The 25,839-nt window shown below is 39.9% G+C and overlaps 1 protein-coding gene across 2 annotated transcripts in view; it reads right to left on the bottom strand.

Annotated features, from left to right (window-relative positions):
- The window catches only part of alg13.L (ALG13 UDP-N-acetylglucosaminyltransferase subunit L homeolog), a 54,774-nt gene extending 46,973 nt beyond the window's left edge, over positions 1–7,801 (bottom strand). The window contains exons 1-7 of one of the 2 annotated variants that reach the window (XM_041572747.1): positions 7,362–7,801; positions 5,441–5,524; positions 4,889–4,939; positions 4,004–4,050; positions 3,536–3,608; positions 1,900–1,981; positions 89–269 (exon numbers count right to left, since the gene is read on the bottom strand). In XM_041572747.1, the coding sequence (XP_041428681.1) occupies positions 89–269; positions 1,900–1,981; positions 3,536–3,608; positions 4,004–4,050; positions 4,889–4,939; positions 5,441–5,524; positions 7,362–7,502 (659 nt within the window). In that variant the 5' untranslated portion in view covers positions 7,503–7,801. The remainder of the gene's footprint in view (positions 1–88; positions 270–1,899; positions 1,982–3,535; positions 3,609–4,003; positions 4,051–4,888; positions 4,940–5,440; positions 5,525–7,361) is intronic. The other variant, XM_018229861.2, reaches the window with a different exon arrangement.
- Between the last annotated feature and the right edge of the window lie 18,038 nt (positions 7,802–25,839).

The following is a 25,839-nucleotide window of genomic DNA, read 5'->3' as shown; positions in this document are numbered from 1 at the left end:
TCAATAGGTTGCTGGATGGTCTGTTGAAACCAGTGTCCAAGCTGCTACAGATGGGCAGTATGGCAAAAATCGAAACATAGAAATCTACCTGTTATCAGAAAACTGTTTCGATGTTTGCTCTGAAGAGCAGTCAAAGCTGGCATCTTCACTACCAGTGGAAGCACTATTCCGATTTCTTTTGGTACCACTTCGGAAGAGATCAACGGCTGCAAGCAACTCTCTTTCATCCACACCAAAAACATCTTTATATAGGCACTCGTACAGAACAGCTATGTAGAGAAGCAATTTATCAATACAGATTATGCAACAAATAGGGAAATACAAATATTATTAACCTAGTGCCCTTCATCAAGAGCAATACTGTGATTTTGGTCACAATTCTTACCCACAAGAATCATTTCACTGCAAACCATCATTATTGGAGAGATTAACTTTAGAAACGTGTATTCCACAATTTTTCTTTTTCACAAAAAAAATTTCAAAACATTTTAAGAATATACATTGTTTTAGAGTTACAGTATATCAATGTAATTGTTGTTGATATTAGTTCTATGTATCCTCTGCATGACTACTTCTGACTTTATACAATGTAGCATTAGGATTTTAGACTCTTGGGTAGAGAAGAGCAGGCTTTATTACGGTTTCAAGAGCCAGAACCAGCAGTCAGAAAGGAAAAAACAAATGTGGATTTCAATTGAAATAAATAAAAATAGATGCTATAGCAATATAGTAGCAGATCTCCATACCTAGCAAAGTGGCTGCATACTGATGCAAGTGGGTTTTACTGCACATGTAACCTACACCTTATACTTGAACCTCTAGTATCCTCTACTGCAGTGCTGTCCAACGTCTGTGGTACAGAGGGCCGGAATTTTTCTTGCCCACTTGGAGGGATAATGTAAGTCAGTGTTTGAACACTCCCTTATAAAACCACAAGAACTTTTAAGATCATGTCCACATAAATGGTTGTAGTACACCAAAAATCCAAACGGTTGGTGCTCACTGCAGGGATATCACTCATACTGTATGTGAACTATTGTATGCAAGTTATATTAAAACATACCCTTAAATCCATACGCCTCCTTCTCCCCTGTGGATAACGGCACCCCCAGCACACAAGGGGCCCCCCTAACCAACCCCCAGAACAAAGCTTACCAGGCTCACATCTCACAGGTAGTGTTTGGCAGGCAGAGTATGGCACACACAGGTAGTGTTGGGCAGGCAGAGTATGGCACAAACAAGAAGCATAGGGAAGGCAAGGCAGAGTATGGCACACACAGGGAGTATAGGGAAGGCAGAGTATGACACACACAGGGAGCAAAGGGAAGGCAGAATAGGAGACAAGGAAACCAATCAGGGCGAAGGTGAACAATTCATACTGTACTACATGCAGTGACACAATGCTGGTGCCCCTCCAGCCATTTGTATGAGGTGTGAACAATATGGGCACTTTCAGTCACAGGTGTGAACAATGCGGGGGGGGATTACAGATCTGAACAGTGCAGGAGTTTACGGTCTGAATTTGAGGTGTAAACAATTCACAGGCCAGTTAATCTCAGATACCATTTAAAATTTACATAAGGCAGGTAGTCAAAGCAGACAGACTTGTGTGGGGGAGCTACAAAAGGGTGGTTGAGGGCCGGATGTGGCGCACAGGCGCCAGATGGGCAGCACTGCTCTAGTGGAGCCACAATTACAGAAGTGCTTTGCTAAACTATGTGTCAAGACTCGGCACAGGCCAACAACTGTTTTTATTGCAAAGTTAGTGTGGGCACCCAATTTTAGTGATCCTTAAATGTGTTACCTGTGAAATTTATAAAGCAGGAATGATGCAGTGTGATCAAAGAACTCAGTATTGGTAAGAGCCAATATAGCAACCAAAAGGTGGAATATACTTACCCTGACATATAGCAGCAGTAGCTTGGAATTCTTTGGAAAATACAGAGTCATAATGCCCATTGCTTGAGCAGCACAGCATTATCTAAACAGAACAGAGAAAGATTGAAATGTACCAGGTTGGTAGGAGTGGAAATGACTGTTAAAAATACATTTACACAGGTATTTAAAAGGGAGCCATAACCAATATATAAAGCCACCAACTATTTTATTTATTTTTTCTTACAGCGGTTTATAGATTTAATACTTCATGTGAGAGATTTGCAAACTTTTATTATCTGCAAGTCGCTAAAATATTTCACCTGCTAACTAGCTGATTCCATCATTTGTCAACTATTTGCAATGCACTACTTACACAAAGCATGGTTGCGTTGTTTGCATGAGGAGAAAATGTTATGTTGAGGAAGAATACTAAAACCATTTATATCTCAATATATATAGTAATATATACATAGATATACATATGCAGCTTATGTTGTATACTGATCTGTAATGACAAGTACCATTTTAGTTAATGACATTTGTCAAGGACCAACAGAAACTGAAAAGACCTAGTTTATTCTGGCAGAAAGATGCATGGGCACAAAAATCCGTTAAGACACATTATGAAACTCCAGCTTATAGGCCATATGATATTTGACTTAGCCCTTAAAGGAATTGTTCAGTGTAAAAATAAAAACTGTGTAAATAGATAGGTTGTGCAAAATAAAAAAATGTTTATATACTCGAGTATAAGCCGTCCCGAGTATAAGCCGAGGTACCTAATTTTACCTCCAAAAACTGGGAAAGCTTATTGACTCGGGTATAAGCCTAGGGTGAGAAATGCAGCAGCTTCTGGTAAGTTTCAATCAAAAAATTTAGGGTTTTTGCTACCGTTGGAGGTGCCGGCGTCTCGTTTATGGGCGCCGGCGACTATTCTTGGGCGCCGCCGACTATTCTTGGGCGCCGGCGACTATTCTTGGGCGCCGGCGACCGTTTTTGAGCTTGACCCGAGTATAAGCCGAGGTAGAGTTTTTCAGCATATTTCAGGGGCTGAAAAACTTGGCTTATACTCGAGTCTATACGGTAGTTAGTTAGCCAAAAATATAATGTATAAAGGCTGGAGTGATTTGATGTGTAACATGTCAGTCAGAACACTACTTCCTGCTTTTCAGCTCTCTTGGTTTACACTGACTGGTTACCCTGGCTACCAGGCAGTAACCAATCAGAGACTTGAGAAAGGGCCACATGGGTCATGTTGCTTTTGAATCTGAGTTTAATGCTGAGGATCAATTGCAAACTCACTAAACAGAAATGTACCATGTGGCCCCCTTTCAAGTTGCTGACTAGCTCAGAGTTATAGAGCTGAAAAGCAGGAAGTTGGATTCTGGCTGTTTTATTAGACATCTGTTCACTCCAGCCTTTATATATTACATTTTTGGCTAACTAACTATATTAGAAACATTTTTATTTTGCACAGCCTATTAACACAGTTTTTATTTTCACACTGAACTGTTCCTTTAATTATGTAGAGCTGTGGTAACTAGATTTAAAAGGGAGGTAACGCACAAATCAATTTACGGGAAGATGCAGAAGACATATCACTTAAAAATACTGAGGTACTGTGCCTTTAGATAAGAATTACAAGTGTGATTCTCACCTTTCCTTCCCAGTTGTTGTCTGTTGCATATGTAGGTTGTTTTCCAGGGCTTTTATATAAAATGAAATCTTGACTAGTAAAGAAAAAAAAGTGGGAAACAAAATACTTTAGAAAAAGTATTATTAGAACACTACTATGCTTGGTTGGGAGTTGGCATGGACTGTTAACTTTATTTATGTCGACTCCCACACCCCCATCCTCACTATTATGTAGGATTGGGGTCAGAGGTTTCAAAAACTTGGATTTCAAGGTTACTTAGTGTCCCCAAATATACAGTACATACTGAATATTAGCTATAAGGCCAAACTCAAGTGGCATGGAGTAAAGGAGGGGGGAGCGTAAAGGGCTTGATATAGCGCAATCAGATCCTATCTATTTGCAAATATACAAATAAACTTAGAAACACACTTTATACACATTTCTATACCCATTATCTTATAAACAGCAATTCCAAAATAGAAAGCTTACTTAAAAATCAGAGACAGAGCAGTTATTTCAAGCTGTCCAGCACTTTCCTACAATAAAAGAGCATACACAGTTATAAAAATAGAATATAATATTAAAGGGGACCCGTCACCCAGAAATAAAACACTGTGTAATGTTGTCACATGGTGGGGATCACCATGTCAGTCTCAAAATCCAGCCTAATTTTCCTTATTTGGAAAGCCAGGCAGTTGTGACCTGGGCATCCCTTCCAAAAACCGGACAGGTGGCAACCCTAAGCCAGTGCATGTGGTATCCCATTCTGGTGTATAAACAAAATTTTGGAATAATGTAATATAATTAAAGTTTACCTTAACAATGTTCACAAAATGGAACTCACCTATATCCTCTAAAGAAAACAAGATTCAATATAGTTTTTTTTATTTTGCTTGACAAACACAGTAGAAAATACTTTGGAATTATTTCTTAGAGTGACAAGTCCACTTTAAAGGGAAAATTATAACACAGAAAACTAAGAAAATAGAGGGGACCCTAACAAAGATTGGGGCCAGGTGTGAAGAGGATCAAAAATAAACATTTGATTTAAATTTTCAGCATAAGTGTATGAAACAGATTATCTTTCCAAGTTTGTGATAGACCCTAGATTCTATTATAATGACTTGTGTTGGTAGCTATGGGCCACATGTCCTTAGTTGTAACCACCTAACCCAAATATGAAGGACATGACAAATTACGGAGGTAGGAACAGATCAGGTACAATCAGACATTATGCCTTTTCCGAAACATATTGGTCAATTACTGACATATTGTGGACTACGACAGGAAATGCACTGTAAAGTATTTTAAATGAAGTGTTGAGACTCACAATTTAGGGTATTAGTATGGAACTACTTTCTCTATTTAACATACCTTAGGGTCTTCCAAGCGTTCCAGGTACTTTTCAAATGGTCCTTCAACATGCTAGGGGAAAAAAATGTTTTTTTAAACTCGCGTAAAATATACAGATAGGATGGTGGACCTAAAACTGGAGGAATAATTCAAGCCCATGGAGCTCTAGCTGGAAAATGTATCTTAGCATTACAATAACCATAGAAAGTTGAAAACATATAGCCCCCGTTATAGAAAATTATATTGTATATTAAGACATCTTGAGGTCTTAATATAATGTGTATGCATAGACTGTTTCCCCCTCACCATTTTCCTTTCTGTACCTCCTTTTTATAAATTCCTAGAATTAACTTACAAAAAAAAAAAAAAGAAAGAAAGAAAAAGTATCTTCGTAGATAATGGTGTCCAATCTGTACATATTTTCAGTTACACAGTTAACCTTGAATAATACAAAATACTAGAAGCCCTCATTTTGCTATTTACCAAGGTGAATAGAATGTTAAAAAAGGAAGAAATGCAAGCAATTCAGGATGACTGGCCTGCACCCCTCTACCTGGAGCTGAATGGTCTTACCGATTCAAACAACTTTTCATTTTTCCTCATAAAGGACACACAGAGTTTTCGAATTTCTGGATGGTGAATCTGGCAGTAGAACAACTGCAAAGGGGCAACAAAAAAAAAACTGCATTTTTAATAATCATTTACAATGTCATGAACATTAAAGTGCTTTATTAATGCATTAGAACACAACTGCATAAATAAAATTCATAGTTAGCAATACAGCTCAAAATTCTAGATCAATAAATAGGCCAGAACTTCCATATCACTCAAAAGCACGAGACCCTATCCAATAAACATACCCACTCTGAATTCAAAAACCACAAATAAAAAAATCAAAACCAATTTAAAATGGTCTCTTAATATCTTGCTCTACCTCATACCTAAAGTTAATGGATAGGTAAACAACTGCTCTTTAAATGCAATTCTAGGTTGTAGTTAAATGTGGAAAAATCCAAGGGGGTGATTCTGAAACCAATATTCGCCATTCAAAATTTCTGTGACAAGAATACCTCATCAGAGCAATCAGAACAGTCTCCACACGTATGCATTTAAATAATCACTAACATGCATGACATTCCCTTAGCAGAATAAAACGTCAACTTGTTTTACCATACAGCAAAGTCACTGCAAACTCCACACAAAATATACTACATGGCGCCTTTAAAATTATTGTGTACATCAGTGGCAAATACCCATGTAGGGCAATGAACAACACTTCAGAATAAAATCATATAGCACAAAATCTATAGTCTGCAGGAAATTGGCTCTAGTCAGCTGGAGAGACAGAGGGCTCTCTTCTGTAATGATGGGGCCTTTCTTTAGGTTATTGCCCTTCCCTATTAAAAAAGTTGGCATCAAGTAGATTTGGGATGGGCCAGTAAATTACTATGGAAAGTTGCCTGGATGCACTCACACCCTGGCCACCTAGAAAAACAAATGCTTTATAAAGGGGTTTAACCCCAAAACGTTGCATGCTGCAATAAACTTGAAGCAAGGGTTCACCCTGCCAGCATTACCTTGTGTGCCAGCAATTTTTTTTGTTGTGCCTGTAAATTACTAATTAGATGACAACCCTAATTGCCATACTAGACCAAATATTCCAACCTAATACTATTAAAGCGCAGGTGCCTCTGTCTAGCCACACACACACACACACACACACACACACACACACACACACACACACACACACACAACTAGATAGGTGCACTCAGATAGCCATGGTGATGCCTAGGTGCTGGAACAAAAAAAAAAAAAATATATATATATATATATATATATATACACACACACACACACAGGTATATAAAAAAAAAGTGCTGGTGTTCAGCTGAGATGTGAGTATGTTTGCCTACAATAAATTATAGCGAATTGATTTATTAGTCAATTGACTGCGGTCTTCCACATTTTTGGTTTATGTTGCTGTGTTTGGTCACTTGCAATAGGGCACTTACAGGGGTTTACCTTTGAGATATGATGTAGATGTAGATAGATATATAGATATATAGATATATAGATATATAGATATATAGATATATAGATATATAGATATATAGATATATAGATATATAGATGGACTGAACAAAATATTAGTTAAATAAAAAAAGAGCAATGAGTTTTTTTGGTTGCCATGGTCCAAAACCCCCCAAACATCCATTTAAATAGTGAACAGCAGAGGGAGGCAGATAATTTACAAACTAAGAAATAAAATAAAAAATTTAAAAAAATATATATAAAAAAAAAGGGAAGACCAATGGAAAAGTTGCTAAAAACTGATGGTAGGGGATATTAGTATATTGGGATGCAGAAGAGGGGAGTAGAGCAATTATTTGCCTCACTCTAGGGCCAGTGCAGCAGTTTCTATAGAACATATAGAACTAAACTCTGAAGTGCCCCTAAAATTCCAGCAAAGCCCCCCCCCCATCATTCACACCTGCTCAGACACTGCTCGGAATAGGCACGACGCGTCCTTAGCCGTCAGTTTTCTGTACAGCCCCAGGCTGCCCAAGTAATCGTCCATGGTCACTTCATTAAGAGACTTCTGGCCAAAGTATTTCTTCCAGCCTTTGTGCATGACGGCCTGTATGTAGGTCACCGGTTACCCCTGAACTCGGCATCCACGCAGCAGCTTTTTTTTTAATGGGGGAAAGCGGCCCTCCTGGGCTGCCTTATATAACCTGTCCCTCAGGCTGGGGAGTTACCACCTGTGGAGGTGGGGGAGGCTGTCGAGGAACTAGCGGATAGGGCTGAAGGATTGAACTGCAAAAAAAACTCAAGTGCACAGCCACTGCTAACAGGGGAGGAGTGTTTAATATTAAATTAAAGGAGGGCTTCCCACAGCTACACCTGCTTGTATTGCTTGGCCCCCTGACGACCTGGTTCATAGGGCTCATTCACTAACATGTGTGCAGGAACCAGTCACATGCTCGTTTGGATCAGTCTTACCGCAAGAGCAGCAGGCTGATTGGTTGCTATGGGTTACTGCGGGTTATTCACAAGGGTGAAGTAAATCAATTGATAAAACAGCAGTATGGAAGATGAATACTGCAATAGAATCATTACAAATGTCACCAGTTTAGTGACTGCAGAGTTTTTGTATGCTTTGTCATTAGCATTGTCATTCCAGGGGGTGACAACATTTCAACAGCAAAAACAGAAATGGCATTAAAGTGTCTGAAAAACTGGCCAGCAATTAGGGTTGCCACCTTTTCTGGAAAAATACCGGCCAGGTGGCAACCCTAGCAGCAATTCACAAAAATGGCTTTATGATGGATTTTGCACCGGCATATGCAGATGTTATTTGGCTGCACAGCAAACTTATTTTCGAGTTCCCAAAACTTCCAGAAATGTACCTGTTTTACCAGAATATATTAAGAAATCACTTATTGTAATGCTCTGCTTCCTTTATAGTCACACCCTTTAGTGGGCCAATAAGTTAATGAACAGGTGGCAGCCCTGTTTAAGGTAAAGTATACTTGTTTCTTTTCTGTGTACCTTCCGTGTATATATCTTTTTGGGGGGTTTACTACATATTTCTAGTATAATTTGCTTCATTTTTGGCAGTGGGGTAACTAGATATTACTGGGCCCCACAGCAAATAATTTTTATTCAGCAGCTCTCCAGTTTGCCATTTCAGCAATCTGGTTGTTAGGGTCCAATTTACCCTAGCAACCATGCATTGATTCGAATAAGAGACTGGCATATGAATAAGAGAGGCCTGAATAGAAAGAGGAGTAATAAATAGTGGCAATAACAAAACATGTGTAGCTGTACAGAGCTTTTTTTTTTAGATGGGGTCAGTGACCCCTATGTGAAAGCTAGAAAGACTTAGAAGAAAAACTATGCAAAATAAATAATGAAGACCAATTGAAAAGTTGCTTAGAATTGGCCATTCTAATATAAAGGTGACCCACCCCTTTAATGGAGTAAAAGGGATGCCTTTAGTTTTTGTATATTTGTATTGGTTGCTTTGTGTAGCGATTCATCATTTTATAAATGCGTGATAGTAATAATAATGTCATATTTACAAACTCCACTTTCAAGAACAAGGGCTTATACACATGAACATTTTGTTCTGCCCTGCATTTTTTATATGTGCCACTTGAAGAGAACACATGAAGTAACTAATGTAGCTAATTTTTTGCCCTAGTGTCCATACTCACAGCACCACGTGGAACTACTGAACCCATGTATATTGGATTTTCTGCAATTCTGTGCATACTGACACTGTTGGGAAAAATGGGCTGTATTACTCAAATGTTCCATTGTTGTGGAATGTATAAAAAAGCCACTGCACAACAAATCACTTGTATGTAAAAGATTTAATTAAGGGTGTATCTATAGAGTAGATCTATAGTGGCCCAGTAGGTATAGGGACAGAGTGGGACACACAATGATAAGCAGGTTTCATATTCCATAACCATAATTTAATTTTGCTGTGGGGCCCTACCCTCTAGTTTCATGTTTAATTAGCATTCCATGTTTTTTTTTGTATATTAACTTCTTGAGCTAATATCAAATTCAGAAAACTATAATTACATTTTCAGAAACACTGGGATGGGATTCCAAAAATGCAATGCAAAGATGAATATAATGTTAAACCAGCATAAATTGTTTGTTTACACCAGAAAATTGTCACACCACAAATACACAGTTGTCTGAATGCCAAATTTTTACATTTTATTTCACCCTGCACCAAAATGTTTTTTTTTCTGTAGTAAAGTAGGGATGCACCGAATACAGTCTTCATAGAGTTTCCCCAGAGATACAGCAACCAGAAAAAAACATGTAATATAATATGGACTGTAAACAACACAGTGATAAAGAGGTTTGGCCTGTTTAGTGTGCACTGTCTGTCTGCACTATTTCTGCAGTGCAGGTGACAAATCTCCCTGTGTTCTGGTACACTAAGTGGCATATGTATTATGCGGTTTAAAACGAAATTCGCAGAAAAAACGGTGTAAAAGGCTGTGTAAAATAAACATTGAATTTATCAAGGTATGTTTTATTTTACACCATGTGAATGCCACATTTGCTGTACATTGTATCTGGCAAAAGTCACGCTAAGAAAAAACATGTAAAATCAGTGCTGGGCCAAGTCAGCCGGGCGCCCTAGGCAACCCGGCCGACTACGTCGTCCCCACCACTTGCATAAAGGAGGAAGTGCACACGCGTGGAAGAGCGTCAAACTCGCGCCAGTGCGCATGCGTGGAACAGCATCTGGAGTCTGGACAAAACGGTCTGAACTAGGGGAAGGCATCAGATGAGGTACGTGCCTGGCGCTCCTGTGACTTTGCACCCTAGGCACATGCCTCTTCTGCCTACCCCTAGTTCCGGCCCTGCGTAAAATGTTACACTGTTTTGTGGTGTTTATACAAATGACCTGTAGATGTCACTGTGCCCAGACTTATACTATGCATACTTCCTGACAACTTAAAAGTGAAAGTTACTGTTGTGTAATGGCTGCGTGAGAGCCTGCTAATATAGCATTGTTATACTCTTGTCATGCTCGGCTACCCAAAACATAACAATTGGCGACAGGATGGCTTTTCTACCTCTGCAGCAGCCTGCACCTTTTCTTCCAAACCCTAGTGAGCCTACCATACCTTTTACTGCTTGGATCCGTATGTTTGAATATTACATTAATGCTGCTGTCCAAGCGGAGATTCTGCTACTAGAAAGCGCGCTTTACTTATTCACTGCCTGGGAGCAGAGGGACAGCGTATATTCTATATATTACCATTACCTGATGAGACTTATGAAATGCTCTTACTGCTATAAAGAACTTTTTCGTGCCAAAAGTAAATGTGGTTGCTGAAATATATAAATTCCACCAACGTGGACAATGTAATGGCGAATCCACAGAACAATTTGTAGCAGCTTTGAGAGAGCTGGTTGTTACCTGTGAGTTTGGGAATCTAACAGGTGAAATGCTAAGAGACCAAATAGTGGAAGAAACAAACTTACCTCGCATTAGAGAGAGACTGCTCTTATAGCAGGATTTAACCCTTGCAAAGGCTATTACAGTTGCTAGCCAAATTGAAACAGCAGTGGCAGAGGCTAAAACTCTCAGTCAGGGAACTGCTGGGAATGTACAGATTGTGAATTCAACACTGTGACCTAATAATGTACAGTCACAGGCAAAATACAGTGCTAAGGAAAGGGATTCACCTACACTGCAAAACCATGCAGCAAATACAAATAAAAAATACTGCTTTCGCTGTGGTTCAACATAATACACTACTACAAATGTTAAAGTATTAAGTGTGGATAAAGCTGGTACATTTATTCCAGACAAGTTTATATGCACTGTCAGTGTCAGTACTGCTTCTGCTGACAAGGGACACTGCATTAACCTGATGCTTGATACAGGTTCAGCTGTTTCTATACTACCAAAGGATATTTTCTTGAAATACTTTGCAAAAGATCAGCTTGTTGCATCTGCCCTAAAACTGGTCAGTTACTTAAAGGATCCAATCCCTGTGCTTGGTTGCTTGCCAGTGACTGTACAATTTGAATCAAATACTGCAAAATGTGACTTTTATATTGTGAATAAGGGTAATGCTATACTTGGAAGGGATCTCTTTGCTGCATTAAACCTACAATTAGTTGATGATCGCATTACTACAGCACCAGTGCCTGCCACACAGCCAGTGGCCAGCCCCTTGTGAAGTCTGCCTGATGTGACTGATTTCCTAGCTTTAAAAGGTATCAGTTCTTATATTAACTGGCCCCTGTATTGTTTACTCCTCATATTCAGACTGCAAACTCCTGCATCGTTCACACCTGTAATCCGCCCTGCATTGTAACACCTCTAGTGTTGAAACCTCTAAAGTAGGCATGCACCGAATCCAGGATTCGGTTCGGGATTCAACCAGGATTCGGCCTTTTTCAGCAGGATTCGGATTCGGCCGAATCCTTGTGCCTGGCCAAACCGAATCAGAATCCTAATTTGCATATGCAAATTGTGGGGAGGGCGGGATTTCACGTGACTTTTTGTTACAAAACAAGGAAGCAAACCAATTTTTTCCCACTTTTTCCTTTCCCGCCCCTAATTTGTATATGCAAATTAGGGTTCGGTATTCGGCCGAATCTTCCAAGATGGATTCGGGCGAATCCAAAATAGTGGATTCGGTGCATCCCTACTCTAAAGCCTTGCACTGCTCACACCTCAAACCCAGACTGAAAGTGCCCACATTGCTCACCTGTTCACACCTCATACAAACTGCTGGAGGGGCACCAACATTGTGTCACTGTATGTAGCACAGTATGAACTGTTCATCTTAGAGTGGTCCTGATAGTTTTCCTGTCTCCTGCTCTATTCTTCCTGCCCTATGCTCCCTTTGTGTGTGTTATACTCTGCCTACATTACACTCCCTGTGTGTGCCGTACTCTGTCTGCCCTATGCTCCTTGTGTGTGCCATACTCTGCCTGCCCTATGCTTCCTGTGTGTGTTATACTCGTGCCTGCCCTATGTTCCCTGTGTGTATTATACTCTGCCTGCCCTATGCTCCCTGTGTGTGTTATACTCTGCCTTCCATATGCTCCCTGTGTGTGCCATACTCTGCCTGCCCTATGCTCCCTGTGTGTGTCTCCTGCTCTATTCTGCCTGCCTTATGCTCCCTTTTTGTGTCATACTCTGCCTGTCCTATGCTCCCTGTGTGTGCCAAACACTGCCTGCCCTGTGTGTACCATACTCTGTCTGACCTATGCTCCTTATGTGTGCCATACTCTGCCTGCCCTATGCTCCCTGTGTGTTATACTGTACCTGCCCTATGCTCCCTGTGTGTGTTATACTCTGCCTTGCCTATGCTCCCTGTGTGTGTTATACTCTGCCTTCCCGATGCTCCCTGTGTGTGCCATACTCTACCTGCCATGTGCTCCCTGTGTGTACCATACTCTGCCTGTCCTATGCTCCTTGTGTGTGCCATACTCTGCTTGCCCTATGCTCCCTGTGTGTTATACTCTACCTGTCCTATGCTCCCTGTGTGTGTTATACTCTGCCTGCCTTATGCACCCTGCGTGTGATACTCTGCCTGCCCTATGCTCCCTGTGTGTGCCATACTCTGCCTACCCTGTTCTCTTGTGTGTGCCATACTCTGCTTCTCCTATGTTCTGTGTGTGTACTCTGCCTGCCTTACTCTGTCTGTGTGTGCCATGCTTTGCCTGTGGGAGGGTTGGTTAGAATCTGGAAATACTTGTTAGGGGTCCCAAGAAGTTCTTGTGGTAACATGGCTGTGGTTTAAAGTGGTTGTGGTTTAAAAACAGGGAGGGGTCAACACTGGCTTCCATTATCAGCCCTCCATCACATAGGCCAGAAAAATTCCAGCCCTCCTTACCACAGACGTTGGACAGCACTGACCTAGATGATATCCTAAAAAAAGCAAGATCTCCAGAGAGTCTGACCCCCGGCTCTTGTGGGCCCGACTGGTTGAGGCAAAGACACAGTGCGCGTGCGAATGTGCACATACACATGGCCCCCCAGTCCAACCCTGGTCTGACCATTCATACAAAACTAGTTGTAGATCATTTCAAACCCATGGATAGTCAGAGAATAGAGAATGATGTATGAGGTTGTTTTCAGTAAGGTAGAAAACACATAAAACTTTCTGCATACATTAACATGCTTCTGAAGAAGCCTGTTGGCTACATGGGCACTCATGAGTTCTGAGAAACTTGCCTCAGATGGCAGTGTCCCATGCAATATATTGTCCATTGCTTCTCCTCACTATAATATTGCTGTGGTACATGTACTAGCATTGTGGAAGCAATACAATACACGATGCATCAAACTTAATGACTGAGAAGGGTTCATAAAACAATTGTAAATTTTAAGGCCCTGCTATATAAGCATCTAGCTAACAACTTATATAACGATATGTTGCATTGTTTCCTATGGAAACATTCTTTGCTACAGTATGTGGTCTGAGTTGTGTTCCCCATTAAAACCTGATTGGGGGGGGGGTTGAATTAAGTGGTGTCAAGTTAAACACAGAGTACAAGTGTAGTAAACTCTTAATGTATAAGGTGTAGTAAATTCTACACCAGTAATTTATCTCACAACAAGTGTGAACGATTGTAAGCTAGTACATGAAGTGGATTCTGAGGATGATAGGTTGTCAGTAAAGAGACTGGCAGAGAGGAGCAGCATTTATGGATTTCAACCTGGGTTCAGCTTAGCGTCTGGGTGCCTTTTCATCATGTTGCTCATCTTGTCTTTGTCGCCTACATATTCACACAGGGATGCCCAGAAGTGCAGTTCATTCTATGCTCTGTTTGAAAGAGGCTATTGTACAAACTAAACACAAGAGGGCAGACAAGTCAAGTAAACAAAGCTATTCATGGGATTTCCCCCCCCCCACACGTTTTTACTTTTTTCCCATTTCGTTATTATTAAACAGACAATCAAGTATAGAAGCACATTTCATTGTGCAATTATTTTGTGTACAGTACATTTTAATGAATCTTATACATATGAGAAGGAGGTTCTGTGAAGATAGCTGTGGCAAAACAGGCTTAAAATTGTTACTTACGGAGTATTATCATACCCTTTTTGTTCAAAAATATGTAATATTATGGTTAATAGACAATTTTTAAGTTTACCACATAGATGTTCTATGCACTCAAAAGGAAAGTGCAAAGAGGCATGTAACTAGACTGGTAAGGTGAATGGAAAATTTAAACTATGAGAATAGACTGTCAAGGTTGGGGTTGTTTTCTCAGGAGAAAAGGTGCTTGCAAGCAGGGGCGACCCTGGCCCCTCTGTTGCCTGAGGCAAGTTGCTGCTGCTTTTGCCTCCTTTCTCCCACCTGCACTCACCTTTTTGGCACCAGAGGGGATCCAGGGGGTTCTATGATGGTGCCGGAGTGGGTCTGGGTGGGTCCACAATGCTGCCAAAGGGGGTCCAAGAGGGTCCAAGATACTTGCTGAAGCTCACAGCATACTGTATGGGCATTCACTATGCTTGTATGATGACTGAGTGATTCATTGTATATATACTGACTGTGAAGAAAGGCTTTGTTCAAACGACAACCACTTGTGTTAATGCTCTCTTTCCTTGCTGAGGCCACACCAGCAAGACCAATATAATACTTTCAAACCGAGGGATAGGATGGAGCACACAAATTCGCAGGCTCTGCTGCAAAATACTTTATTAATCACTGTGATTGTGATTAATAAAGTATTTTGCAGCAGAGCCTGCAAATTTGTGTGCTCTATCCTATCCCTCGGTTTGAAAGTATATACTGACTGTCACTCATAACACATGTATGCACACTGGTTGTTTCTTAGGTAACACTCTATGTACACCATAACCAACCCTTATAAACACACATTTGCCTGAGCCAAAATGTTGCATCTCTAGCTGTGACCCAACTGGAACCCATAACTGGTGTCATGGAATGGCAGAAGGCACATGTAAAATGTCATTAGGGCTGGCACAAAGACTAAAACTGCATGTCCAATGATACATTAAGCCATCTATATTGCCTTCTAAAGTACATGTAAAAAGTAAGCATGTCCCCTCACAAGCATCTTTTTTCAGAACAAGCCCAACCTTGACAGTCTATCCTATAATTTAAATGTTCCATCCCTCTAACCCAGTGATCCCCAACCAGTAGCTCGTGAGCAACTTGTTGCTCTCCAACCCCTTGGATGTTGCTCCCAGTGGCCTCAAAGTAGGTGCTTGTTTTTGAATTCCAGGCATGGAGGCAAGTTTTGGTTGTATAAAAACCAGGTGTAATGCCAAACAGAGCCTCAATGTAGGTTGACAATCCACATAGAGGCTACCAAATGGCCAATCACAGCACTTATTTGGCACCCCAAGACCATTTTTCATGCTTGTGTTGCTCCCCAACTCCTTTTTCTTCTGAATGTTGCTCATGGGTTCAAAAGGTTGGGGACCCCTGCTCTAACCAGTTTAGTTGCATGTATCTGCCCTCTCTTTAACACATAAGTATAAATTTTTTAAGGACTGGAGAACAAAACAGCACTGCATACTCCAGGTGAGGCCTTACCAGGGACCTACACAGAGGCAAATTATGTATTCATCCCTTGAGTTAATTCCCTTTTTATGCAAGACCGTACTCAATTTGCTTTAGTGGCCGCTGAATAACACTGTCTGGACAAAAAGTCCCAGATCCCTCTCAATTAGGGATACCTCCAACACACTTTTAGTTAGCGTATAACTCATGTATATTATTTCTACCCAGTGACGGAACTAGGTGGGGGCGGGCTGTGCAGCCGGGCCCCTTCCCCCACCCTCGTCCGTGTGGAGCTGCAGCCGACTCCAGCCAGCTTGACTGCCGGGGGGCTCTGCGGGGGTGAGGGCCCTGGCCCAATTGCTCCCCCGGTAGTTAAGTTTCTTACCTTGCCACTGTTCAAAACCTTGCATTTAACAACATTTAACGTCATTTTCCAGTTTACTGCCCAATTTTCCAATTTAGTCAAATCACTCTGCAAAGTGGCAGCATACTTCGTGGACCTTCTAGTGCTGCACAATTTACTATCATCAGCAAAACCTGCAATGTTATTTCTTAATAAACCCCCAGGTTAAATAGAAATAAAAGAGAAAAGAGCCCCATTTGTGTTGCAGAAGAGATGTGAAGTCCATTGGTAATCATTACATTGCCTGTTGTACAAAACTGGCTGAAAGCTGGATATTCAGCAGTTTATAATTTCTCCTTTTTATTCCTATCACATAATCCCTGTGGAAGATGGGGAAATCAATACTGACCTCAAACTCCTGAAGGCCAGAAGTCCAATTTTGAGATGATGTGATCTTTACCCTTACCTAAGTAATGCACAAACAAGTGCAATTACTTTTTAGCTGTGTTCTCCTTTCTTATTATTTACTTTATTTTATGGAAATATTTCAAACAGGGAAATGTAAAAAAAATAAACATTGGGATTAGATGAAGGGTAAAATTAATAACTACATTATTATTACAGATAATCCAGCTAATGTATAGCACATACATGTAAAGATACATTCTTTTGGCAAGGTCACCACATTAGTGTTTGTAAAACCTATTGTCTTCTTAAATAATTTGTATAAGTTCTATGGTCAATGAACACCACTCACCAAGGTGATATTTAAATATATTTAATGTGTATAAATGTGTTACAGAAAATACATACAAATTAACAGATACCTAGCCAGTCAAATGCTCTATTGACAGCCTACCAAAATAATATGTATGTATCAATATGTTGTATAAAAGTTTTGTGTATGTCTGTATTGTGTGAGATTCAGTGTGTGTCTGTATGTGTGTCCAGTGTGAGAGAGAGCAAACTTCTCTTTGTCCAGGGATATATTCAAAACCTGTGGGATACACCTCCCCCAGCCTACCCATAAGTAATTCCATATGTTAACTGTAACCTAATCCCTCCAGATTTGAGGAACAAATGGAGTATGGGAACCAGTGTGTGAAAGATGTGTGAATGACAAGTCATGACTGCACAAATGAAAGATATTCAAACTTAATCAATACTGGAATATAACCATTTTTCCAATACCCAATATTTAACAGTGTTTAACTGTGACTGCTGTGGTCCAGATATTAAATTGGTTATTAGAAAGGCCTTTACCATGCCTTTACTTGAGGATTGTAGCAGACTCCAACAGGAATGACAACAGTTACAGCCTTTAAAGGAGAAGGAAAGGTTAAAACTAAGTAAGCCTTATCAGAAAGGGCCATCTAAATATACCAGTAAACCCCCAAAGTAGTGCTGCTCTGAGTCCCCTGTCAAAAGAAACTGCATTTCTTTCCTTCTATTGTGTACACATGGGCTTCTGTATCAGACTTCCTGCCTTCAGCTTAAACCTCATTGCCCTGGGCAAGAGCATGCTCAGTTTGCTCCTCTTCCCCACCCTCTCCCCTTTCTACTGTAATCTGAGCCCAGAGCAGGGAGAGACTCAGGCAGGAAGTGATGTCACACCATGTTAATACTGCAGCTCCTATCCTAAACAACCAGAGAGTTTCTAAAGCTTTTACTCAGGCATGGTAAAACATTCTACAGAATAAATATAGCATTCTAGCTTGCACTACTGCAGCTAATCTATTGCCAATAAAATGCCTCCGTAGCTTTCCTTCTCCTTTAAGCACTACTTTTTCTCTCACACCAATCACATTCACGTTCTCATAATGTCTCCAGTGCCATCTGAAGTCTGTGAATACACCATCAGAGTGGTGTGAACTATTGAGAAGTCTGCCTAACTGCTACTGTTCCCTCTGCTCCTCAGTTTTGTACAGCCCTACAGTACACTGCCTCACTTGCGGTACCCATAGGTTCTTAGGGGTCTTCCCCCACACATTAACTCCTCATCAGGGCCACAGGCTGCCCCTGAATAGCTAACCTAGTTGCCTCTTAACCGTGAGGTGATCTATTGGAAGATCTCATAGCAAACACCAAGAAAGAGTGCTCCATATGGGTTGGCTCCAAAGAACTGCCCTTTATAAGTTGTTCTTATGCCATAAAGGAAGTTCCTCTGTCTATACACCCCTAAATAGGTTCACTGGGCTTTGATCGACCCACTCTGGAAACTTCGAGGAAAATTCTAGGAAAGTGGCAGAGCTAAAAGGTTAATACACAAATAAAAACCTAAATGTAAACTGCACACATAAAGATCAAACCACTTATGACATCTACAAGGCAGGGCAGAAGTAACCATTGTAGGGGACCCCTCAATTTTAGGCCTGAGGTTCATGGAGAGCAAAACAATATCTTAAACCTAGTCTTGCTTACATAGGTACTCTACATCAATCAAGGAGAAAAAAAAATATTTTGTTATATGGTGCCCTCTGTATTTCCAGTGGTAGCCCTGACCACATATTTTTTGAGTCAGAAGTAAGAACAAATATGTGCAGTGTCGGACTGGGGGTCCTGGGCCCACTGGGACTGATACCTTAGGGGGCTCCCACTCAGTGCCGAACTGGAACACCAGGGGCCCACCCAAAAACCTTACACCAGGGGCCCACCCAAAAACCTTACAATAGGGGCCCACTCTCAGTACTATTATTCTTCCTCTCCTCACTCAACCTCTATTCTCCTAATCTCTTTTCTTTACATAATATAATCTATTAATCCATCTATTTAGCTTCTTTGTTCTCATTGAAATTGATAATGACCATGAAATAGGTCAAATGTTTAGAAGCAGGAGGGCCCACTGACACCTGGGCCCACTGGGAGTTTTCCTGGTATCCCGGTGGGCCAGTTCAACACTGAATATGTGTGTCATAGATTTGTGTCTGGTATTTGTAAAGATGCTGCCTTTTAAAATCAGAACTGCATGTTTTTATGCTGTCTAGTTTGTGTGCCAGCTTGCTGCTTATACCTTACTCTTATTTCAGAGAGAATATCTGCATTTTTGGGCTAAAAATGGTAAACAACAGTTTCTCACCTCTGAGAAAACACCAATGATATATTTAGAAACGTTCTGCTCCTTGTACTGGGTTTGTGAGATAAACAAGTAAGTACCGCAATATGATTGCAGAGTACCTGGATAATTTACTAAGCAGTCAGCAACACATGGGTTCATCAAATACCACTTTTTTGGCCAATGATGGGCATTTGTGCTACACTTCATAATATAAGAATGTATAGAGGTAGTTTACACATTCAAGTGCAGTGTGCAAAGTTCAGTTTTGGATGTTTCTCCTATAATGCACCACCTTTTCCAGATTATTCCAGTTTAATTACAATCATGTTTCAAGTTGGGTCCATCCCAGTTATCGCCAATATTTGAAAATGTTTGCAATTGGGGTTGCATCACTTCTGGAGCACATGTTCAAAATACTATTTGCATCCTAAATACTATTTGCATACTATTTGCATCCGTTTAAGTCTGATGTGTATTTTGACACATCCCACTGTGGGAACCCTGGAGCACCCACCAGATTCAATAAGTGCAGCTTCGCACCATTCCACAGACAGGGCAGGATGGACCCATTGGCAACCATGTGAAAGAGTCAGAGCATATCTGGATGATGTGCTATTGTCTATGCACTGCTGTACATTTCTACAATAGAGTAAACATAAAAATAAGGGGCAAATTGTGCTATAAATAATAATAAGTATAAATAAAAAAAATAATCTCTGTTCCTTGGATTGCTCTTGCATCATATTAAGTTTTTTTTTTTTGCAGTTTTGATGTTGTGGTCCGTGGATATGGATGGTTTTCTATAACCAGCTGGCATACTACTCAATATAAGTTCAGTTAGTTTCTGCCATTCTAACCTTCATAACTACCAGAACCTGAAAGGGGATCTAAAAAGAATTGATGTAAACTCACACAGAGTATTTTGAATTTACAGTATTTAAAACTTTTTTTTAGAATATTTGCAATTTATATTAACTTTCAATATCTAGCAGTTTTTGAGATATTTGCAGTTTAGACTTCTAATAGCAGACTTTTGGCTTAGTCAGCAAATCTCTGTTCCTTGGATTGCTCTTGCATCATAATAAGTTTTTTTTTTTTGCAGTTTTGATGTTGTGGTCCGTGGATATGGATGGTTTTCTATAACCAGCTGGCATACTACTCAATATAAGATCAGTTAGTTTCTGCCATTCTAACCTTCATAACTACCAGAACCTGAAAGGGGATCTAAAAAGAATTGATGTAAACTCACACAGAGTATTTTGAATTTACAGTATTTAAAACTTTTTTTTAGAATATTTGCAATTTATATTAACTTTCAATATCTAGCAGTTTCTGAGATATTTGCAGTTTAGACTTCTAATAGCAGACTTTTGGCTTAGTCAGCAACCCAAGCTGTTGATTTGAAGCCTGCCTCACAGTATAAAATCTTCTAAAACTAATATCTCAAGAGACTGCTAGAAAGAAAATGATGTTTAGATCCCCTTTAAAGGAATGATGAAGTATTTCTTTTGTTATTTATATGATTCAGGTATCTCTTAACTCTACATGTCTCTGAATGCTCCTGTATAGTTCAATGGACTATATGAAAGCACCAAGCCTGCAGCTTTTTAAATGGGTCAATGAACTCCTCGCTGATTTCTACTATTCTTATATTTTATGTAATTTTAAATGTGCATTTTTTTTAATTAGGGATTTCATATTAACCCTGCAGGACATTTTTTGGATGTATTTTGGCCACAACTTGTTATGCCCCTGTCCACTTTCACAATCATGCTTGTAGTTCTGCTCAATAAGGGAGGTTAAGGCATTATCAATTTTAGATGTTTAAATGTATTTTTCACCTATAAATTAACATTTACTATGATTTAGAAAGTGTTATTCTGAGAATTTTTGTAGTTGTGGTTTTTGAGTTATTTAGCTCTCCAGTTTGCAATTTCAGCTGTGTGATTGCTAGGGCCCAAATTACCCTAGCAACCATGCATTGATTTGAATAAGAGACTGAAATATGAATAGAAGAGGACCTAAATAGAAAGATGAGTGATAAAAAGTAGCAATTACAATAAATGTGTAGCCTTATAGAGCATTTGTTTTTTAAGATGGGGTCAGTTAAAAAGCTGGAAAGGGTCAGAAGAAAAAGGCTGTTAAATGAGACATATAGGATAAATGATAACCTGTAATTCTGTAGGCAATAATGTATACTATATAGCGCTGGTTTTACTTTTGGGTGTAAATTAATATCTTTAAAAACACCCCCTTTATTTAAGTTCCCCATAGATATTCTCTGGTCCCTCTTTATGTTTCAAATGAGTGGTGGGCGTGTCTTAATGGTCCGTGCTAGAAACACAATAGGAGGGGGACAGCCAATCACAGCCCTGCAGTCACACAAGCAAAGACAGGCTTCAGTTCCCTCTTAGGTCAACCTAGATGCTGATTGGTTCCTATACTACAGTGCAGTGTGATGGGTGCCGCCGACTCCTCTACACAGCCAGAGAATTCAGTGGGCAGAAAGTGGAACAGATCGGTGGAACTAGTAGGGTTTTTACATAAATTTCAATAAAGTAACCAGAAACACAACTTTTTAAAGCACATTCCTTATACAGTTATATTTGAACAGACCACTTTTTTTTCTAACTTTGGTTCTGTACATTACCACAATGAATTTTAAATGAAACAACTCAGATGCAGTGGAACTGCAGACTTTCAGCTTTAATTCAGTGGGTTGAACAAAAAGATTGCATAACAATGTGAGGAAGCCTTTTTTTTTTAACACAATCACTTCATTTCAGGGGTTTAAAAGTAATTGGACAAATTAAAAAACTGAAAATAAAAAGTTAATTTCTAATACTTGGTTGAAAACCCTTTGCTGGCAATGACAGCCTGAAGTCTTGAACTCATGGATATCACCAGATTCTGGGTTTCCTCCTTTTTAATGCTCTGCCAAGCCTTTACTGCAGCGGCTTTCAGTTGCTGTTTGTTTGTGGGCCTTTCTGTCCAAAGTTTAGTCAGATGCTAATTTAGAAATGCTGCTCAATTGGGTTCAGATCAGGTGACTGACTTGGCCATTCAAGAATATTCCACTTCTTTGCTTTATTAAACTCCTGGGTTGCTTTGGCTGTATGTTTTGGGTCATTGTCTGTCATCATCTGTATAATGAAACGCCTCCTAATCAGTTTGACTGCATTTAGCTGGATTTGAGCATACAGTATGTATCTGAACCCCTCAGAATTCATTCGGCTGCTTCTGTCCTGTGTCACATCATGGATAAACACTAGTGTCCCAGTGCCACTGGCAGCCATGCACACCCAAGCCATCACACTGCCTCCTCCGTTTTACAGATGATGTGGTATGCTTTGGATCCTGAGCTGTTCCACATATTCTCCATACTTTTTTCTTGCCTTCATTCTGGTAGATGTTGATCTTGGTTTCATGTGTCCAAAGAACTTTTTTCCAGAACTGTGCTGGCTTTTTTAGATGTTTTTTTTAGTAAAGTCCAATCTAGCCTTTTTATTCTTGATGCTTATGGGTGGCTTGCACATTGCAGTGCACCCTCTGTATTTACTTTCATGCAGTCTTCTCTTTATGGTAGACTTGGATATTGATACACCTACCTCCTGGAGAGTGTTGTTCACTTGTTTGGCTGTTGTGAAGTGGTTTCTCTTCACTATGGAAATGATTCTGCGATCACCCACCACTGTTGTCTTCCGTGGACGTCCAGGTCGTTTTGCATTTCTGAGTTCACCAGTGCTTTCTTTCTTTCTCTGGATGTACCAAACTGTAGATTTTGCCACTCCTAATATTGTAGCAATTTCTCTGATGTTTTTTTTTCTGTTTGTGCAGCTTAAGGATGGCTTGTTTCACCTGCACGGAGAGCTCATTTGACTGCATGTTGTCTGTTCACAGCAAAATCTTCCACATACAAGCACCCCCCCTCAAATAACTCCGGGGCTTTTATCTGCTTCATTGATAATGACATAACAAAGGGATTGCCCACACCTGCCCATGAAATAGCCTTTGAGTCAATTGTCCAATTACTTTTGAACCCCTAGTCCAATTACTTTTGAGCCCCTGAAATGAAGTGTTTGTTTTAAAAAAAGGCTTTAGTTCCTCACATTTTTATGCAATCTTTTTGTTCAACCCACTGAATTAAAGTTGAAAGTCTGCAGTTCAACTGCATCTGAGTTGTTTCATTTAAAATTCACTGTGGTAATGTACAGAACCAAAATTAGAAAAAAAAGTTGTCTGTCCAAATATTTATGGACCTAACTGTATATCTAAAAGAGTTTAGAGGAACAGTAACATAAAACAATGTTTTAAAGTAATACAAATACAATGCAGTGTTGCCCTGCACTGGTAAAACTGGTGTGTTTGCTTCAGAAACACTACTATTGTTTATATAAATAAGCTGCTTTGTAGCAATGGGGGGCAGTCGTTCAAAGGAGAAAAGGCTCAGGTTCCACAGCAGATAAGCTGTGTAGAACATAATGGTGTTATCTGTTATCCACTATTTAACCTGTGCCATATAGCCTTTTTTTCAATTTCCGCCTTTGCTACACAGTAGCTTGTTTATATGAACTATAGTAGTGTTTCTGAAGCAAAACATCAGTTTTACCAGTGCATGGCAGCAGTTCATGATATTTTCATTACTTTAAAACACTTTCATTTAGTGTTTCTGTTCCTTTAATGCACTAGCACACAGTGGCAGAACTACCGGGGGAGCAGGGGGTGCGAGCGGGCCAGGGCCCGCACCCCCTCAGGGCCCCCTCCCGGCAGCCCGTGCGCCACTGAAAATCCGGCCGTACGGAGGGGGACGGGGCCCGGCTGCGCGTCACGCACAGGGCCCGCCCCCCTCTAGTGATGCTACTGCTAGCACATTCTTGTTTTTATATAATATGTCTGCTTTAATACAGATGTCTAGATGAGGACAACCAAAATAGGATGACTCCCAAACAAATTGTGTATGTTGATGTCTAATTTCAGATCAGATCCAGATCCTGGGTAACAGCCTCATCCAAATCCTTTCCTGTGAAGAGGAATTACGCATTATGATACATGTAGAGACCCTTTTAATTTTTATAAGATATAGGACCCCTCCGAACTGGTTTATCAGCAAAATCTCCTATCTTGGGAAAGGATGGACAGTAAATGCATTGGTTTGGCTTACCTTTGCTGATCAAGAAAAGGTTAAGGAGTAATAAAACAAGTGGATTGCATTCAGCAAAGATATAAGCAGGTTACTAAATATTGCTAGGGGAATACATGAAATCCCTCACCAATTTATGTTTATAAACACCCTCCCCAATGGGGTTAATTATCTATAAGAACTGCAAATGCCACGCACACGCTGTTCTTGTCAAAATGTCGGTGGAAAATAAAAGGCACATGACAGGTAAGGGTACACCAAAATGTTTCACGTGAGAGGGATGTTGGGTGGAATTATCTTGGGATTAGTTGAAGGGTAAAATTAATCTATGGCTTTAGCTGAATGGCAGTTCAAACATCCAGCTAATGTACTGTATAGCACACAGTGGATATTCAGCAGGCAGCAGTGGGTGTTTTTAGTACATTGGGGAAGCTCCCTGGTAACCATACAAAGCTCTCTGCCTCTCTGTTCACATCATAAAATTAACTCCCTACAATAAATTAGAGAACTGTATAATTCTTATATTATAGTTCTCATTGTTGGTGCTCTTTGTCATTGTGCTTATTTTTTACATTATTGTAAAGCTGTTAAAAGTAGCTTCAGCCCATGTAAGCTGCCATGTTAGAGGCCTATTTATCATGCTGTGTAAAAAGTGAAGCATTACATTCATGGTTTTAGACAAAATAAGTTTAATCATGGTTTCAAAAAGCTCTAATACTACTAAAATTCAACCTTTAATCAATATACATTAGTTAAATCTTTTCAGCTATTTGTAAATATAATAACTATATCGATATTTGTATGTGTATGTCCTTTGCTATTTCTTGCACTGCTGGTTGTGACTACATGTAACATTCGAATGTCGTGGTAGTCCGTTTTGCTCCAACCAAGATTCCAATTTACCTCCCAACGTTTGAAAAATGTAAAGAGGGACAAAAAGATCAGCAGCGCTGTGTGCAACAACATTTTTTGAATATCCTCATTTTGTGGTCACACACCTACTAAATGCCATACCCATTTAACAAAATTTGGCAGGTTATGGAAAGTTTGAACACATTTTAGGGTCATGTTTTATGTGCTATTACAGTTTTGCTAAAGAAGGTGAAATTGCCATTTGAGATGCAAGTCTCGGTTCACCTTACCAGACCTGCTTATCTTTTAATTACAAATATATCCATGCACAGGTGCTGAGTTTTTTTTGGGCTCTCTGCCAAAAAACTTTTATCTAATTAAGTTTGAGAAATTTTGATCTCCTGCACTCAACAAGATATAAAGTTTTTCAAAAAGATACAAAGATAAATTTCAATAAGAAACTGTCAAACAGAGCTGTCAAAATTGTGACTGTTCCATGAAAATTGGGACAGATGAGAGGTATGCTCCGATTCCCGCAAT

The sequence above is a fragment of the Xenopus laevis genome, chromosome 8L (genome assembly GCF_017654675.1).
Source record: "Xenopus laevis strain J_2021 chromosome 8L, Xenopus_laevis_v10.1, whole genome shotgun sequence".
Classification (NCBI taxonomy): Eukaryota; Metazoa; Chordata; class Amphibia; order Anura; family Pipidae; genus Xenopus; species Xenopus laevis.
The sequence above is the reverse complement of the archived record's forward strand: the minus strand, read 5'-3'. Positions and strand labels throughout refer to the sequence as shown.